This window comes from Lampetra planeri, chromosome 33 (genome assembly GCF_965212315.1).
Source record: "Lampetra planeri chromosome 33, kcLamPlan1.2.h2, whole genome shotgun sequence".
Lineage (NCBI taxonomy): Eukaryota > Metazoa > Chordata > Hyperoartia > Petromyzontiformes > Petromyzontidae > Lampetra > Lampetra planeri.
This window is the reverse complement of record NC_136139.1, coordinates 7215024-7234003: the sequence shown is the minus strand read 5'-3', so window position 1 is coordinate 7234003 and position 18980 is coordinate 7215024. Positions and strand designations below refer to the sequence as shown.

The following is an 18980-nucleotide window of genomic DNA, read 5'->3' as shown; positions in this document are numbered from 1 at the left end:
CCACGACGCTTGTGCCAGGCCATGTGCACCTTGAGGCCACACACGCACACACGTACATGGACGCAAAAACAGCAGCAGCACTGGCCAGGCCGGATTGTGCCAGGAGACGGACAAATCCCGGTTGGCGGTGGCGCGACATGGCGAGCATACGGCTACGCACCGAAGGTTTCCGGTACGGTCGCCGGAGGCCAGGTGCTGCCCGTCTGGGCTGACGCACAGCGTGCGGATGCCGGTCTTGGCGTCGGCAGAGGCTGGGTCAGCCTTGTCGGAGCTGCCGGCCGGGTTGTTCTCAGAGTCCTGCAGGCTCTGCAGGTTCCCGTCCACGTACAGCACCTTCAGCAGGTCCTGTGAGAGGAACATCCTCTTGCGGTGAACTGGGCAGGCTGTTGGGACGGGCGATACTAGAAGGTGAAGGTGGATACGTGCCCATATCATGCACGAGCTCAGACCAGATATTGCACCTGTAGGTACAACCTGAGGTGGCATAACTTTAGTGGTTCCAATTTCTTAATGAGGTCAATAAAAGTGAATTGTGTGAATAGATTCGATTACTACCAATTCTTAAAGAGCTACGTATTTTATAGCTTTAGTGCACAAGAGTTTAAACTTTAAAAATATGGAAAGCTTTAGTGCACAAGAGTTGAAACTTTAAAAAAATATTTGAAGAATATCACTATATATTTTATATTGTTATAGCATTATAGATTTTAACCACCACATAAAAATTACACTGCTGTAGATTTTTACATCCCGCTCTATGTCCTTCCCTGTTAAAAAAAAAAATGTACTTTTGAAATCATCTTAATATAACATATGCACCACCGTTTTTGGGGACTGTGCACCATTATAAGACTCAGTTTGCGTGAACGGCGCGATATAAAAAAAAAAACACTCATTGTATTTATTGCGTTATCACTGCGAAGGTTTTCACAGCTGCGCTCTACAGCTCTCCGGGTTATTCCCCATGGTATTCGGCATGATGCCCGACGGCTTGCTCCACGTGCTGGGAGCTCCTTCATGTTCCCGAATTAGGTTCCTGGAGAAGCTCCCAACACTTTGAGCGAAACGTCAGCCCATTGCGCCTAACACCGCAAGCAAAAAACACATTGTAGAGAGCCAGTTGATTTGTGAAGTAAATTTAAAAGCGACGATGTTCGTCATTGTGTTTCCTGTGCCGCACGCGGTGCTTTGTGGTGAGGGCAGCACTGCGCCTGATCGCCCACATCTCTCGACTCTGTGTGTTGAGACTTAAAATACTAAGCATTCATTTTTAGGCTGCATCCACTAATATAGGGAGATATTAACAAGTAAACCCGTAAAAACAAAGTTTTTCACTCTAAATCCTTTATATGCGTGGCGGCTAGAGTCTTCTCGTCCTCTGGCTTGAGATGGCTGCCACCTATGGGTCAGATGATTGTCTGCCAGTATTAAGCAATTGGTAATTAAATATTTAATTAGTTTTCCCTAAACAGTGTAAAATTTTGGGAATTTTTTTTCACGAACATTAATTGTCTCGCACAAGGAGTCTGTGTGGAAAATGTCAGCTCGATTGGATCACGGGAAGTGGGTTAAAAAACGACCGAAAGATTTGCACGGTCGTAAGCAAGCAAGCAAGCACGCAAGCAAGCAAGCGAACTTAATATAAAGGATTTAAAAATACAGAAAGAGGCTCGTTTTCAATGATGTCATCAAAATTACAACAACCGCCATTCGCCACCGCGGCTCTTGTGCTACACTAGGTGCACTGAGGCCACGTGCAGTTTCAAAGGCTCGCTGGCAGGTGGTCACGGGGAAAACTCAGGTGACATAGATTGACCAACTGAGCTGACTGGCATATGCCAGACACACACACACGTGCGCGTGCCTATTGTAGTATAGTCACACTCCTCCAAATTCAGAGAGCCACAACCCATTTGCCTTGATCCCCCCCCCCCCTCATCAGTTAGCCAAAATCTCATGGCAACGTTTATCGAGCATTAAAGAAAAAAAACAAGTTTACACTGACAGAGATCTGTTGACACACACAACTCGCACAGTCATCCACCCCAACCCAATGGTGACCTCATTCAAGGAATGTGTTTTTTTGTTCGCACGCGTCCCACCTCTGTTTAGACAGCAGCCGATTCCCCCTTTAATCTGTGGGCGCGCCTCTGCGGACAGCACTAATCCCGGACTCAGTATTGACCCATCACTAAACCTCACCGCCGCGCTGCCGCTGTGCTCAGGGCCTGGCTCGTCGCCATCTGCCCCCCTTCCCTCCTCCTAATTGTCAAACCGCCCGCTGTTGATTCAACGGCCCTGTCACACGTGACGGGAGCGTGCGGGAGGGTAAGCGTGACCTCTTGGCATGTGGACAAGCGGACCAGCAGATGAGCAGATGAACGGACGAGTGGACGAGCAGAAAAGCGAAAAGATGAGCAGTCTAAGAGATGAGCAGTTGAGCACAAAACCAGACAAGTTAACGGACGAGCATATGAACAGTTGGCCGAATGAGCGTACAAACATATGAGCAAATGAAGAATGGATAAGAATGGACGAAAAAAGGACTAACAGCAGAGGAAGAGGAATAGACAATCAGGCCGACGAACGAACACATGAATGGACAAACATTCTAACAGAGCAACGGACATACGGACGAGCAGACTAACAAACCGATGGTCAAATAGATGGATAGGACAACAGACAATTGGATGAGTAAACATACCAATCATCGCACGAGCAGAGGACCAGATGAACAGACAGGTGAGAGGGTGAGCGGATGAATGAAGAAACTAATGAGCACAAATACAAATGACATGCTGCCACTCACGCTGCTGTAGATGTTCCGTGGCAGCGCGGCCGTGCCGAGCGGCGACGGGTCACGCTGCAGGTTCCACAGCCGCACCGTGTTGTCCGAGGAGCAGGTGGCAAAGGTGCCAGGCGGGAGGCACGCCGCCACAGGGCCCCTGTCCACCTCTGGATAAACCTGCGGGGGCCATACGTATGCACACCACGTGGCTCAAGTCTTTTACAACGTCAGTAAAACCTTGGATTGCGAGTAACTTGGTCTGCGAGTGTTTTGCAAGACGAGCAATTTTTTTAAATAAATATTCATTTGCGAAACGAGCGAGGTCTTGCAATGCGAGTAGTATGTGTAATACGCTTTGTCTGCCGAGCGTCACGTGATCACAACTGATAAACGAGTGCTTTGATATACGAGTGCTTTGGATTACAAACACGTTTCCGGAACGAATTATGCTCGCAATCCAAGGTTTTACTGTCATTTACGTAACTGCGTCATACAACTACTGCAGACAATGTTCTGTGAAACGGAGCACCTTTCTTTGCGGTAGCCTCGCTATCACACATGTCCTTACTGGACATTTGTGAAAAAGAGCTTGAAAGCTCATCGGATTCCTCCAGTCTAAATAAAGATTCTGATAAGATATAAAGATTCTGAAATAGATTTATTATCACGGTGAGCAAAAACAGAAATCCGCGCCGCACTGAACTGCGAAAACTCGCGTTCGAAAAGCCGCAGAACGAAGTATTTTGTCGCGCGACGAGGGCAAGGTTTGGATTACCGACCTCCACTCCCCAGACGCAGGTGCCGTGGTACAGCGCCGAGAAGACCTTGCCGACCTTGCGCACGTCCCTCGCGTCCCACACGTACAGGCTGTGGTCGTTGTAGACGCATGACAGCCAGCGATTCGTGGGGTCGAAGGTCAGCGCCACCGTGTCCGGATAGCGGGCATCCTCTCTTCGGGTGAATAAATGCCTGAGAGCAAAACGCGTGCGTGCATTGTTACATTTTAGTTCATCATCATCATCATCAATCATCATCAGCCATGATCAATGGACGGCCAAGCTTTGTTGGATAAAACATTATAATGACCATCATTATTAAGCAAAGCAGTTACTTTAACAGTAGGCTTTCACGATCGATATTATCCATAAAGTTTTTTTGGGATAGATCGCGTAAATATATGTGTCGTTAAACCTGCCACTACCAGACACAGCCAATTAGCTTCGGGTGGTGGCGAGCTTAACGACAAATTTATATTTACGCGATCCAACCCAAAAAAAAAACTATTATGGAAAGCAGTTACTGTGATGACAACATCGATAATGACAATCTATGAGGACTATGATGACAATGATGAAGGTGATGATGACGATGACGAAGCCGACAATGGCGATGATGCGACAAAGAAGATGATAGCGATGGTGGCGATGATGGCGATGATGGCAACGAGGATTTCTACGACAGTGATGATGATGACGACGACGACTTCGATATCGATGATAGCCAAACGTACCCGGGCTCCACGCCCAGCGCCACGTCCACGCCAAGGCAGTGTGGCCGCGGGATTGTGGCGACGATGTTGAGATTCTCCGGGTTGAAGACGCGCACCAGACCATCGGAGCAGCCGCAGAAGATCAGCTCCTCGCTCACCGAGAGGCAGCTGGCAGACGAGGCCTGCGGTGGTGGGACAAGCAAAGGGGGGCGGGCAGTCACATGGCACCAAACATACGGAATGGTAATACATTGTTATACAAGACAGCTGATCATCACCATTATCAACAGTTCATGGATAGTGAATTGAAAGTGGTAGGGTGGGGGTGTTAATAAGCAAACGGAGAATACATTTTATGAAACAGCAAAAGATGTCGCCAGTGCGTGCGTGCCCGTGCGTAGTTAATCAAATTACCCACAATGGGCTGATTCTCGTCAGATAACAGGAGCTAAGCAGGGAGGAGACTGATTGGATAGTGCTCGGTTGTGTGACCATCATGCATACACCAGGGGCTGTAGGTGGCTGGGCAACATTATCAACAGGGGGCAGTGCAACCAAATATGTTGTTGTACTGTATTATATTCCAATTGCTATGCTTCCCACTTTCACCAACCCGCAACGACAAGTGTCGTTAACCATGGTCAAATAACGAATAAAACAAGACTCTGTATTTCATTTTCAATTTACCAATCTAGTCACGGTAGGGTAGAGGCACAGCGGTTCGTGAAATGTGCTAGAAACCCGAGGCCTCCACACTACGACTCCCTACCACGTATGTATGTATATTGAACTTCTTTCGCACCGTACGTAACCAACCATGATCAACATGAGCGGTGAGCGATCTCTGCAGTGTTCCTGCGTTCCCAACTCTTCTTTCATAAACTGGGACTGACCAGCTTGTTGGAGGAGATGGGCATGAGATGAATGAAATAATTTGGATGCAACAAATGAACAAACACAATGCACTCAATGCTTAAGTTTTCACAGCCAATATTCATCATTCAGAATATATTTTTGGGTTGGGCCATGTAACGATTTTATTCTGAATTCTGGATTCTTGTCCTGAAGATGGTTCACGTGGTTTTAAAGCAAAACGTACTCCCTTAAGTGCGACATTTGGTTGTGGGAATTACTCTTCAACTTACCACGGAGCTGAAACAATGCAAATTGGTGGATCAAACACTTGTGCAGGGGACAATATAATTTGTTTGTCTAAAGGGTTGGGGAGAATCTTGTCCAAATGATTACCTAGTCTAACACAACAATCTATTGCGCATCAATAACAACGAAGTAAAAGGAATGTAAAAAATGTGAGAGGCCCTTTGACAATCAGTGGGACGTTATAGACTGATAGCAACAACCACAAACGCACACAACAAGACATAGCCCGATAGATAAGCAAACAATACATCTCCTTGATATCGCCATCTCTCCACATGACAAAAAACTAATTTCTACACAATCCGTCGGGCTCAACAGCCTTCTTCGGAGTGCATAATAATTTCAGCAGCACTGATTCAGTGCAAGCCAACTCTCGACTGGTTTCACACGGCATCTTATCAGCAGTCAGGCTTGCTTGAATCACTGTTGGTGACTGCCATAGGCAAGAACCCTCTCTTTAAGATATGGATTCATTTTCACAACCAATCTCCCCTTAGAAGCCTGGTTACTTCCACCCCGCCCCCTCCCCCATATTTCAGCTCCCACTCTCTTCCCCGAGACGGAAGACCCCCCCCCCCCCGCTCAGGGTAGGCACCAAGCACTCCTCCCCCCCCACCTATACACAGTCAAGCGTCGAAAAAGCCCCCCCGGCCCCAACCCGATCAATTTTTCTGTGCCCTCCCCCAGAAACCATCAACGCGCTGTACCGGGCTTGAGTGCTTACCACAATAAAAACATTCAAACAAAAAGAGATATGGGTCCGAGTTGGAGGCAAACCTACGTAGAACATAAAGCAACATCCAGTGGCGGGGGTCACGTACCCCGAGGTCGACCCACTTCTCGAGCAGCCGGCGCTCGTTGAATTGGCACAGGAGACCCGAGCGCGTGATGCAGAAGGTGGCGTCGGCCTTGCGTCCGCGGCCGCACGCCACCGCCAGGAACAGGTTGTTCTGCTGCTCGCCGAGCAGCCCCGAGCGCCCGTTCAGAGGCACCGTCCAGTTGACCTGGCAAAGCGACCGTCGCGTTAAGCGTGCGCTGGAGGTCCGTGCGCGCTCGGCTCGAGACGTATTCTGCGCAGGCGCTGGAGATGGACTGGCGCGTCACACGATTGTGAAATGGCAACGGCTTATTGGGGAGGCTTTACTCCAGCAGTGGAGAAACAAAGACAATCTAATCGCCTGCACAAACAAATAGCATGTATGTTTAATTTCTTTATATTAAAATCCAAATCCTTTCACGATAAAATACAATAGAATTTAGATTTTTTGGAGCATACCAATGCGAATGCATTTCGAGGTGCTGTACAGAAACAGCGAGCGTATTTATGTTACAGAGCAAAGCGGTCCATGCAAGTCCATGGGTCTCAATACGAGTCAATCGGCACTGACTATTTTATTAATCTCTCTGCGAGTCTATGGGTCCTCTGCTTGAGTCTATGGATCTCGTTATAAAAGTGCACTAAGTCTGTGCAATACAATACAATTATGATTTACACAGCGTAAAAATGTGACCACATCTCAAGGCACTGTATAGAAACAGTGGGCATATTTACTTCGTACAGAAATAAAGTCACAGGCAGTAGAGAAAAGGAAGGTCGGGAGCCTGGCCTTGGACAGGGGGTAGAGGCAGGCAGTCGACAGCTGGGGAGGCCATTGAACACACCTTGGAGGTCTTTGACGCGTCGATGTACCAAAACTTGACGTGTCGGTTTCCCACCGTGACGAAGGTGCTACTGTCGGCGGAGAATGACACAGCTGACACTTTGCTGGACACCTTGTTGGTGGCCGCCAGCACGCGTCTCTGTGATGAGACAAGCGGGAGGGTGGATGGGAAGTGGGGTCACGTGGGGGACGGGGGGGAGGTGGCGGGAGTCACACACAAGGGTCAGATACCCTTGGTGGGCACGTGGCTAAGACGTTGATTATAGGCATGCAATTCATCCCTCCAAATCACTACGGTTTGATAAATTGTCACGACTCAGGGGTCAGGATTAGTAGCGTGCCACTTGAACAGTTCATGCTGTCTCTTCTGTACTGTATCATCTGGTGTGTGTCGTCCTGTTAATTCGACCGGCAGCGTGAATTAAAATGTACGTAATGCTGCATCAGGCAGACAGCTATCGTGTAATTTTGACGCATGCTTTGTGAGTATTTAAAATATATTCAAAGAATTAAATAATCCTTCTTCTCTTTGGTTCTTTCGGTAAAGTCACATAGAAAATAAAATCAAATAATAATATAATACGACGTTTCGGTTGCAACACAAGCAACCATCATCAGGTAAGAATGAATGACTTTACCGAAAGAACCACAGAGTAATTCCTGCAGTCACAAAAGCTTCGAATCTAGTTTAAAGAATTCTTATTTTCATTACACTTATCTGCCAACCACCAACAAATGTCCTGTGATGCAGTCAGATTTTGGTTTATTTTTTTACATTTTATTTCCCCTTCCCTTCCTCCGCTCTTGTTTGCTTTCGTTAAACCGGCGGTGGTATTCGGTTACGGAACACATCAGGTTTCGCGCCCGAACAAAAGCCGCGCGAAAGTGAAAAAGCACCGCCTGAGCTCAACTGGGGTCTAAATCGGAACAGTCCGTACGATTTCATGAGCGCACTTCCACGACGCCAGCGTAACCATGCACCAGACTGTGGTCCCGAAGGTAATTTCAATGCTAACTGGGTTGCTGCACCCACAAGATGAAAAAATTAATAGGCTGAAAAGTCTCTCATTGCCACAGCCGCTGCTGATGAGGTCAGGCACATTCACGGTGATTCCTATATCGTGACCATCAATCCTTTTCACTGCAATGGTCTCCGTGGATTTTCTCATAAAATTAGAGAAAAAACAAGTTGATCAACTAGGATAAAGTGTGGGTATTCCCACCTCTTAAAACACGCCTGGCCAGCGAGGAAGAGCAGGCCAAAATAATCTCGAGACGGCAATCCAGTGGAGGCCCTCGCTGCAGCAACAGCAATATGAGCAAGCAGTTGCAGGGCTGCACCTTTACCTAATGCTGTGTCATTTAGCAAAAAGCAATGCGGATTGTTTAATCTCCCAGGTAAACGAGGGGATAAATTACCTCAGACGAGTCTCTAGCACTCACTCACATTCGAGCTCAAATTCTCAACCCTACAAGAGAGAGAGGAGTAACAAGAAAGAGAGAGAAGAGTAGATAGGGGGGGCGGAGGGCAGACAAAGAGATGGGGTGGTAGACAGGGCAACTCACCTTCCAGTCCCACACGTTGACGATCATGTCGTGATGGTGGCCAACCGACACTATGTACTTCATGTTGGGCGAGAAGACGACGCACGCCACGCCGTACTTGTGGCCCTGGAACTCGTACACCTGGCTGCCCTCCGCCACGTCCCACACACGCACCGCTGGCATGTGCCCGCTCTGCGAAACAACAACAATCGTTAAAAGTCACGACGGCACCCGGCCTCGACGTGACTGAGCCCAGTGCCATAGCATGGATTGGCCCCGACCGCTGGTGGAAGGCCTCTCCTCCGCAAGACGGAGCTCCCCTCCAGAGGATATTTCGGCAGAACCTTTCCAGTGGTCACGCACTTTGCAACGGGTGGGAGCACACACACTTGAACCCACCGCGCTAGATTTGCCAATCGACGAGCTGTGGTGCACCCCGTTTATGCCACGGGGCCCTCCTGATGCAAGGGATACAAATTTGGAGCACCCGTCCACTACCTTCTCCCTCCATTCTTCTTTAGCCCTGGCACCTGGGCCCCTCTCCAGTCCGCAAGTCCCCCCCCCCCCTCCCCATGCAGTTGTACCACTTGCGCACGAGATACCTACACCGCTAGCTTAGGTCATCTCGCCGAAGTGCGGCGCAGATGCCAAGGCTTGCGGCAGCTGTGAGCACCAGTGGTCGGATGTATAAAAGAGCGGTGGGAAACCCGTGGAGATTCATTGTTAACAGTTTACTTTGAGCAAATTTTGTGCCAAAATCTGGTGTTTTCAGCAAGAGATGCAAGGAGCAGCGACATTCGCTCATGGCACACTCAACAGACCAGACGAGAATCCACAAAACGTGAGCTCTCACCTCTCCAGTGACCAGATATTTTCCATCAGGAGAAAAAGCGACTGCTGTGATTGTTTTCCTAAAAAGAAGAACAGAAAAGGAAGACACACACGTCAAGCAACTGCCAACAAAAAAAACGCTAAATGTTTTTGGTAGTAAACAGGCCACCCCCTGTGTTAAACAAAGTTCCAATAGATAAATATATATTTCTACAGGCCGGAGTGCTTTTGAAAAACTGAACAAAATAATGAAAAAATTTACCAATGCACGGAGAGAAGTATATTTTTAAGCAGTGTATATTACCTGCTGTGAAGTACAGATCAGAAACACCGACATTGACAAGAAAAACGGAACTAACACATTAAAGTATGGATAAGTGTGTGCAAGGAAATCGCAATGAGATGGACAGAAATACAATCACATGGATTACAGGACATACACATGTTAAGAGACATCATATGGAATATGGCCAAACCTGGTTATTACCGCTGGTGTAATAACCGTAATAATACATGCGCCCCCCCCCCCCCATGCTTTACAATAGACATTAAACAGCCAATGCTGTTATTCAAGATTGAAAACTAATTTCTTTAAAACTGCTTTTTTCTGTTCAGTTTGTTGTCCTGCCACACCTACAATTAGCACGGTTGGCTACGTACGGTGCAAAAAAAAGTCAACATACATACATTGGCAAGAGCAGACAGGCCATTTTGTACCGACATCAGGGCCCAAACTTTCCCTGAAAAAAACTAAATTGGGACTATAACACTGCAATCGTCGCCATGTACTGGCACACTAATGCCCGTTTGCAGCCCAGGTGCTGAGTTCACCTTGTAGCCATAAGATACAGCTGCCACTGGGGGTGCCCTTTCAAATGTGTTGAGATGAGATGTGATGTAGAGTGCTCGGAGACGGCCCGATGTAAAGGGTGCTGAATATACATTTTAAAAAATCAAATCACATTCGGTAATAAACACTGTGGCCTTAAAAGGAAAAATATATCATAGGCGATGTTTCAGGCAATGGCCCTTCTTCGTAGCACATGCATAAAACATTATTATTAATTAAGTCGGCTCAGACAGGCGACCACACAAATGGAGCAAGGGTATCAGCTCACATGCAGTTGATAAATTGATTGTTGCATCGTAGGACGATAATAAATGATAATGGCATGGGGAGGCTTTTAGTGGATGAGGCCCGATTATGATGATTCTTCAATTTGATCTTTGTCATTTAAATGCTGGATGAAGGTCTTGCCAAGCCATGTTAGTTATTTGGGTGATCCGATCATAAACGTCGGGTTGTATATTATATTATTTGGTTATTTCGGTAAAGTCACGTAGGTAGAAAAACAATAGATCACGACGTTTCGTTCGCAACAAAAGCAATCGTCATCAGGTGGGACAACTACAGCAATCGTCATGGATTCCTGCAGTCACGAAAGCTTCAAATCAAGATTGTATATTATATTGTTACTACTGTGGAGATGTATGTTTTCGGGTTGTACCACGTAATGTTAAACACGATGTCTGACATTTTGCTCCACGTACTGGCAGCTTCTTCAGAAACTATGCAAAACGTTGGACATCACGAAACACACCGGGGCTAAAATAAGACACTTATTATTATTGTCGACGTAACATTTAAAACGAGTGTCATTTCAACGCAAGTTCATGCCAAGGGGTTACACCTCAAATTACTCATGGCTCTACCATTTCACAAGGGGTTTTTACAGCCCGTCATTTTTTATGAACGAGAATGTTTATGCACACCGAACCACCAAGGCTTGGACCTCTCCACGAGGACAGCTGAGTCGCTCCTGGAGACAACGCGATCATTCCCGCAGGACAAGATCGTAAATCCTCTTTGGTAGCGAAACCGCAAACCCTCAACACTGCAAATTTTTCAGCGCCGTTTACCACGTTCCTGCCGCTTCTGGTGATTTGAAAATGAGGTGCCACCCGGAGAAACATCACCATTATGATCAAATGGTAATGTCCGGTAGAGCAAGCCATTAATATGCAATTATATGAGCAAAAGTAAACAACTATAATGAGGCAAGAGAAGCTAAACAATACAAACGAGATGATGAAAACCTGACAATGAAATTACACGTAAATTCTAGACTGATCAGGGCCACGATTCATGACAATTCATCAAATCGCTGCATGGCAGTAAAATTGGTGCAAGCCTTGTAGTCATACACAAATGCTGTCAATTTTTACTCATTTTGTGGACTCTGCAAAGCAGTCCAATCTCGTTTTCATTCTAACCCTGGGGAGCTCTTCATTGTCTGCACTCAACAAGAATCAAAACTGGGTCACTGGGTTGGCGGCTGGACCACCGTTTTATTCATTACCCCTACAGCCAACCCTGCGCGCAGCGTCCCCCCCTGCTCGATGCGCTAACCGGGCGTAACGTAATGAAGATGGGCATTTTCTGTGGCCGCCGCTGCCGCCGATAAGAGACACTTCTGCACTCACAAAAGCCTGCGCGTGCGCAGCTCGTAACATGCCCGTGGGGCTACGCGCACACTGACTGCACGCATCAAAAAAAACGAGGGCACGTTACGATGGTACAGTGTGGCAGCGTTAATGTTCGCTTGCAACGACTGCGCATCCGGCCGCACACCGGCCCGCCCGCCAGGCCCGCTCCCCACGTTAAACAGAGGGGACAGTGAGACGACGCAATTAAAAAGAAAAAAATCAACCTAACGAGAACACACGGACTTCGGCACATGGTCGAGTTAAAATTAAAACGGCCTACAAAATACACCTCCAGCTCACACCCCCCCCCACCCCCCGTCTTCACCCCAACTCCCTCGAGGACAGTAAATCAGTTTTCAGCAAAAAAAAAAGTAATGGGCCTAATCCTACTGCCAGTCACGTACGGGGCTAACAGTTAATGACAGCCGTCTGCACTCTACAGTAATGCAGGTAGAGATGTACGCATCCCTTGCTGGGCTCCTGGCCGTTGGGACTGCGCAAGCGAGCAGGGGTAGAGCAGGTCATCCCAGGATGTGCATCAAGCATAGGTGGCTCAGAGGCCAGAGTGCTAAGACCCTGGGGTTCATAAACGAGTTTCGGCCAGCTGTGATTAAAACGGAGTTCAAGGGTAGTGAGGAGTTGATGGTCTTAGCTTGGCACCGAATCTGGTTAAATTCAAGCTATGAACAGTTCTGTATATGGGATTGTCGCGTGACGGACCTCCCTCTTGTAAGCAGAGCAGGTGGGAAAGTGCTGCCCCCTTTACTGTGTGGACTAGAGGTAAATAAAATAAAAAAGGGATTTCAGGGGTAGCAGGGTTGCACCGCTCTGCCAGAGATTCGAATGGATTCTCCGTCTGACGAGATAATGCCGATAACACAGTCAGGGATACAAATTTGAAGGAAAAAGACGAAAATATAGGTGCACGCTTGCCTCTGGTGCCGACTCTTCTGGGCTGATGGCTGAGCACAGGCAAAGCTACCAGCTGGACATGGTGGCTGTGCACACCTGTGATGCGGCACTTTGGAAGCAACGGTTGGTGAACCATGAAGAGATTTTAAACTCCCACCCACTTTTGTGGGTGGGAGATTGTTGTAGTGTAAGTGTTTTTTTTATCCATACGTGTGGATGCTAGAGTGTCATTTGTTTAACACGTAGTAGGTTTATTATGAATTATGAGTGTGTCATTTGTTCGTACGCAAGGTGGGTTTTCTCCGGGATGTCCCGATTTCCTCCCAAGATTTCAAACTCAACAATGGAGTTGAGAAAACCATTCAAATGCAGGACCACCCTAAAAAGAGTCGAATAAGGTTAGCGAAGAAAAGCAGTAATTTTCTGTGTGGAGGCATTGCCACAATCACAGGCTACAACGACATACCTTTCAGGCGACGATCACAAAAATAAATATTGGACAAAGATCATACGAAACAGTGCTGTGTACATTGAAGTCATATATTTTGGCTAATTAGGTGTTTGGGAATGGTGCAATATCGCACAAGCTATTTAAGGAGTCCAAATATTGCTGAGAACACCCATCTGTGTACTGCGCATACTAATTATGCACGGGTGGAAACCCGATCATCTGCAGTCGTGAGCATTTTGCCATACGTGACACCATTTTTAATTGCATATTTCCCTAGCAATTCCTAATCACATGCTGGATACATTTTCTTGCTTCGTGGCAACAGTGTCCATTAAACTGAACCCTGCGAGTGATTCTCTGTCAATTACGCCTCGCTCTCAACTGCAAAGTGCCGACCAGCCTGCCCAGCAAAGCCAAGGGATCAGCAGAGGAGGCATCAGCGCCAATCCGGCGACGGAGGAATATCCGAGCCGATTTAAAAACGCAACATCGGCTCTCAACACGTACAAGCAGACTAGCGATCAACACCAACACGAATAGATGGAGGCATCTGCACTAGAGAGAGGTGGGGCAGCGGTGAGCGCACGGCGCCATAAACCTGGCGACTTGAGTTTAGTGCGGAGGATGGATGTCGCTGTGCGATGTGTCAGCGTGTGCTACCAGCACTTGACCAGTTTGTTTCACAACCGATTCAAAAACGACTGGAATATAAATCAATAATTCGATATATCCCTATACACCTATATTCACCACAGGCCGAACCAAATTACATTAAGGAAGCATTTGAATGTAGACTTTAAATTTAAAAGATTGGCCAAAAAGCCCAGCTTGTACTCCCAATAAGGATGTAAATTCTTGCAATTTTCAATTACAAAAAACTATGGCTTTTGTCAATCTACTGCTGGATGAGGTTCTTCAAACACTGTGGGTCGTGGGGGTATTTTAACCTAAAAAACATTTTTTTACCAGCAAAGGGTCACTGAGCTCAATAGCTCTTTTTCAAGAGCAACCTGGCCACAAATGATAACTCAACAAAGTGGCTTTACCACGTGGAAATTTAAGGCAGCCAAATACTCTAAACGCATGTTTCTAAATATGGAGGGAAAAACCAGAAGACCCAGGAGAAAAATCCAAGCGACCACAGGAAGAACATGCAAACTCCAAATATACAGGCGAACCTACGACCTCCTGTATACAAGCTGGTCAGATAACTGAAGAATAGTGTATCAAAAACCCCAGTCATTCCCATGGAAAAAAAGCTATGCCCTTGGGCTTCATGTACTATTTAAACCCAGTGCTTAAGCGTTAAGTTATACACACACACGTCTATGAATGATTAACAGCAGGTTGCATCATTATTACCTTTTTACTCTTTCCAGCCTGCATGCACATTTCTGTCCAAAGAGTTCTCCCACCATTCAGAGTGTGGGACGATTGGCTTGGACACGCATGGCCGTATGGAATGAAAGCCCATGGACAAGACTGGTGGTAGAATGGCAGCCAAAGGAGAGAACGCGTCCAGAACGATGACCACCGTGGAGATGAAGCAATGACATCAATTCAAGTGCGGGAGAGAGATGGATGAAAGTAGCATTGGACAGCCAGGGCTTGCAGTGGCGTGGCGAGGCCTTCATCCAGCAGTCATGATGACGGCTTGCATTTTGCTTATTGACTAAACTATTTAAATTTTACCGGGTGGCCACAAATGAGCTATGTAGCTCTTGTTCAGAAGCGACTTGGCCACGAATGACAGCTCAAAGTGGCTTATCAGGTGGAAATTTCTAGCAGCCAAATACTCCAAACGCATGTTTCTAAATGTGGAGAGAAAAACTGGAGGACCCGGAGACAAATTCATGCGCCCACGGGAAGAACATGCCAACTTCAAATATACAGGTGTCCGGGTTGGGATTGAAACTGCGACTTCCTGCATACCAGGTGAAGTAGTTAACATCTCGTCACCGTGGCAAGATGTTAGCCGTAACTTTATGATCAATGTGACAAACGCAGCAGTCATTCTCATCAGTGTCAAACCCAAACACATCCTCGCCGTTCATCAGCACTCGGTCTACCAGGCTGACTCGTTTCAGGTCATCGGTACAGTGTTCAACCACCACACCTACAGGTCACAGCACTTGCCCTACTTCTCCCCTTGCACTGCTTCACTTTGGAATTCCCTCCAACTCCTTTCCAAAGGATCACATAATGACCCATGCTCAATAAAAAAAAAACGATTAACGCTCACCAATTACACCATCGATCGTGCAGTTTTTGTTAGTGTTTGCTTAGAATTTTGGGCCTTTGGCCTATAAGCAGCCACTGTAATTCAATGATAATATTTAAAACATTTAAAGGTGAGTTGGTAACACTACTCAAACAAAGTATGGCATATTTGAAAGGATTAAAGTTCCTAATCCAATTTGTTTCTAGGAACCATTTTAAATATTTCACAGACTTTATTTAAATTCCCAATTTCCATTACTTAGTGTAGGGGCACTCGGGGGTGTAGAGGGCAAGACCGGTTCTAATATCACTCGGCAACGATCTCCGTGCGAACATCGAGAAATTGTACGAACGCAGCGGCCGTTTCCCCTCGGTGCCAGACCAAACCAAAATACCGCGGCGCACCTCACCGCAGCAGCTCATTCTGACGTCCAGCAGCGTGTTTCAGCACGGTTGTGCATGCTGCACTGTACCACATGCCATCCTGTGTGCAACCTTAAAACAACAACAAGCCCGCGGCAAGGGCGTTTCCAGCCCAGGCGCCGTCAATCACATGGAAATGCGGTGGCTTGACGAGAGAGTCGTGTGGCTCATTCACGTCAATGCCATCGCCTAGGGGCCCAATCAGGAAGCTCGCGCCAACCACGTCCGCCCTCGACCCACGGGCTCAGTGCATTTTAGTTGATTGGGAAAGGTGAAAGATGCAGCCCTGCAAATGCTCGCTCGCAGTGCTGGTGGGAGGACCTTAACGTAAAAACTCAAGAGCCCCCTCTCTCATGGGGTATATTTTGCCTAATCTTCCACGCACAAACCCAGCCTCACTCGCACATACAAGTACAGCACAACAACGGATTTTGCTGCACCGATGCCTACTGCACACCAAAATATCCAGCAGCCTATAACACCTGGTATGAGCACTGCTCAGTCACCCATCCAAGCATTAAGCAGGCCTTCCACATCTCCCAAGAACTGACACGAATGTGCACATTAGGGGTGATTTGGTCATCAGCAACGGCATTGTTACAGAGTAGAAACAATCGTTTAATCACGTCAAGTCAGAGAGAATTGAAATGTGTGCTGTCATTTGGGCTGTGCAGGGAACGAGGGCACCAGACTGTGGTCCCCGAGGTGGGAATGCTGGTGCGGTGGGGGGGGGTCAGGTGCATCCTCACCTGGATGCATTGAGGATGTGCGACTGCTTGTTCTTCTTGGGGTTGAGCAACACCACCACACACCTGCGTGCACGGGCAGCGAGAGGCAGAGAGAGCATGAGGAGAAACGGCATTCTTTTGCGAGACACATGGGTGGGCCAACACCTGCACTGTACGCGTGAACAGCACGGTGCTTTAATATGATGTTAGTGCGCGACATCAGCACCTCAGACCCGCTGTGCCGATTGTGATGAGTAAATGATTGACTTACGAGTGCTAATGTGTATCACACGATAAACAACAAAAGACAAGGATCCCCTGTGTTGTCTACATACGCGGTTGGGACACGTGTGCACATGTTAAGGGAGCCATGGCGCACCAGGGAGTGCTGTGGCCAGCACCACGCCTAGCCGCATTGGTCTCCCCCTCGCTGATGTTTGCACACTGCAGCAGGTGCTCAATTAAGAAAGTCAACCTAGGGAAGGGCCCAGGAATAATTTTGATATCACATGTCACTGATGTTAGCCGTGGATGGGAATCAAACTCAAGTTGCCAGACTCGTAGGGTAGTGCGCTAACCACCACACCACGCTCCACATAATCACCAGGCGACACCAGCTGATGGGCTCTTGGGACCAATGTAGTCAAAAGCAAATCTGACCGAGATACTGATGAGCACCAAAAACGACAAAGCATGAGTGCGCAGCGGTGTATTCACTGCCGAGCCAAGCACTGCATGAGCATCTGAGTGATGTGGGCATGTTCGAGTGCACTTGATGTGAATCCGCTACGCAAGATAGCACGCTCAACCAGGTCCTTCCCACAAGGCATACGCAAACACGCGTTTAAATTGCACGCGCATAGAAACAGAAAAGGGCACAAGGACGTATTGTGCAACTTTTTTCGTCAGGAAACTCAACACCTGCATCAACAGCACCAGGCACCACGGTCATACACAAGTGATGCCGGCGCATCCCCAGCACGGCTGCATGCGATGAAACACAGACAGAGCCCAGGGGTGGCGCCGCCGCCACTCGCCCGCTGTCATGCGCAGGCCACGGTCGCCCCATCGGCATGCATCTCGAAGCCCGCCACTTATCGCCATCAGAGGAGGGTGAACCATGGTGTCGCGCGGATTAGCGTGCGCATCTTGCAAAATCTTGCACCCAACAGAGCCCGCCAAGTGCCAAAGGATATGGCTCTCTTGCTATGGCGCCAGCGGGTTTACCCCAAGGGGGAGGACGCCGCCTGGGCTTTGGGGAGGCAAGTAAAGGCACCAGGCTAAAGCCTCGCTCGGTTTCTGTTCATGCGGAGGGAGCAAATTTTCAGAGCATCAGGGATGCCCACATTAAAGTGACCATGCAGTGGTAGAAGGTGCAAAGGATGCCAGACTGCAAAAGCCACCCTCTGTCTGTATGGCCCCATGTGACCAACTCGACCAAGCAAAAAAAGTGCAGCAGATTCGGTATCTTTGAAAATTATTTTCAGAAACATTTTTTGGCAGCGATTGGAGATCATGCATGGCCAGCACACAGGCCAGGGGTGGCAAACATACTACATCATGGGCGACATGCAATCCACAACTTCATTTCATAGGGCCCACAGCCAAAAAATGCTTACTACTCCAAAATGGCACGCAATATATACGTATTCATCACGGCAAGAATCTTGGCCACACTAATCGGATACTAGAGGAACATTTTTATTTTTTTTATTCACTTTATTTTTATCCTTATTTTTCTATCTACGTGAATTTACCAAAAGAACCAAAGAATATGAATTAAGAGAAATATTTTTGACTTTACAAAACCGTGAAGAAAAAATTTGTTGCACTCAATCACTTCTGTCACTGCAATGGGCTCATGGAATGACAGAAGTGATTGAAGTGTGTGTTAATGTGTAATTGTCGTTACCCGCCAAAGGTATTTGAGGGTCTTCAGTCACAAACAGGTTTCCCACCTCTGGACAAAGCCAAAGGGATGGCTAAGGACAAGACCACCCGAACCTATTGGTTTTTATTCTAAGCAAAGTGCTGAGCTGTTTCAATGCGAGGCGCCGTAGTTAATTTAAACGCAGCATAACGTTCCGCGTTTTGACCTCACTTCCCCTACCCACTCTGAGCATCTTGTATTACGCCTTCGTGGTGTCTGCAGCAGCGTTGGCTGAGCAGACAAGCGCAGGAGCCAATCCACGAAGCACAAACAGCTTACGTCGCACTATTTGTACGGCTTCATTAATTATAGAGCGGCGCTCTAACCGATTTCACGTCTGGCACTTCTTATTAA

At 47.5% G+C, this 18980-nt stretch overlaps 1 protein-coding gene across 3 annotated transcripts in view; it reads right to left on the bottom strand.

Annotated features, from left to right (window-relative positions):
* LOC144729729 (mitogen-activated protein kinase-binding protein 1-like) overlaps positions 1-18980 on the bottom strand; it is a 77907-nt gene that overhangs the window by 45499 nt on the left and 13428 nt on the right. For all 3 annotated transcript variants that reach the window (XM_078610174.1, XM_078610175.1, XM_078610176.1), the window contains exons 3-11: positions 16718-16780; positions 9498-9555; positions 8666-8836; positions 7101-7238; positions 6260-6442; positions 4299-4459; positions 3568-3757; positions 2810-2965; positions 161-345 (exon numbers count right to left, since the gene is read on the bottom strand). In XM_078610174.1, coding sequence (XP_078466300.1) covers positions 161-345; positions 2810-2965; positions 3568-3757; positions 4299-4459; positions 6260-6442; positions 7101-7238; positions 8666-8836; positions 9498-9555; positions 16718-16780 — 1305 coding nt within the window. The remainder of the gene's footprint in view (positions 1-160; positions 346-2809; positions 2966-3567; positions 3758-4298; positions 4460-6259; positions 6443-7100; positions 7239-8665; positions 8837-9497; positions 9556-16717; positions 16781-18980) is intronic.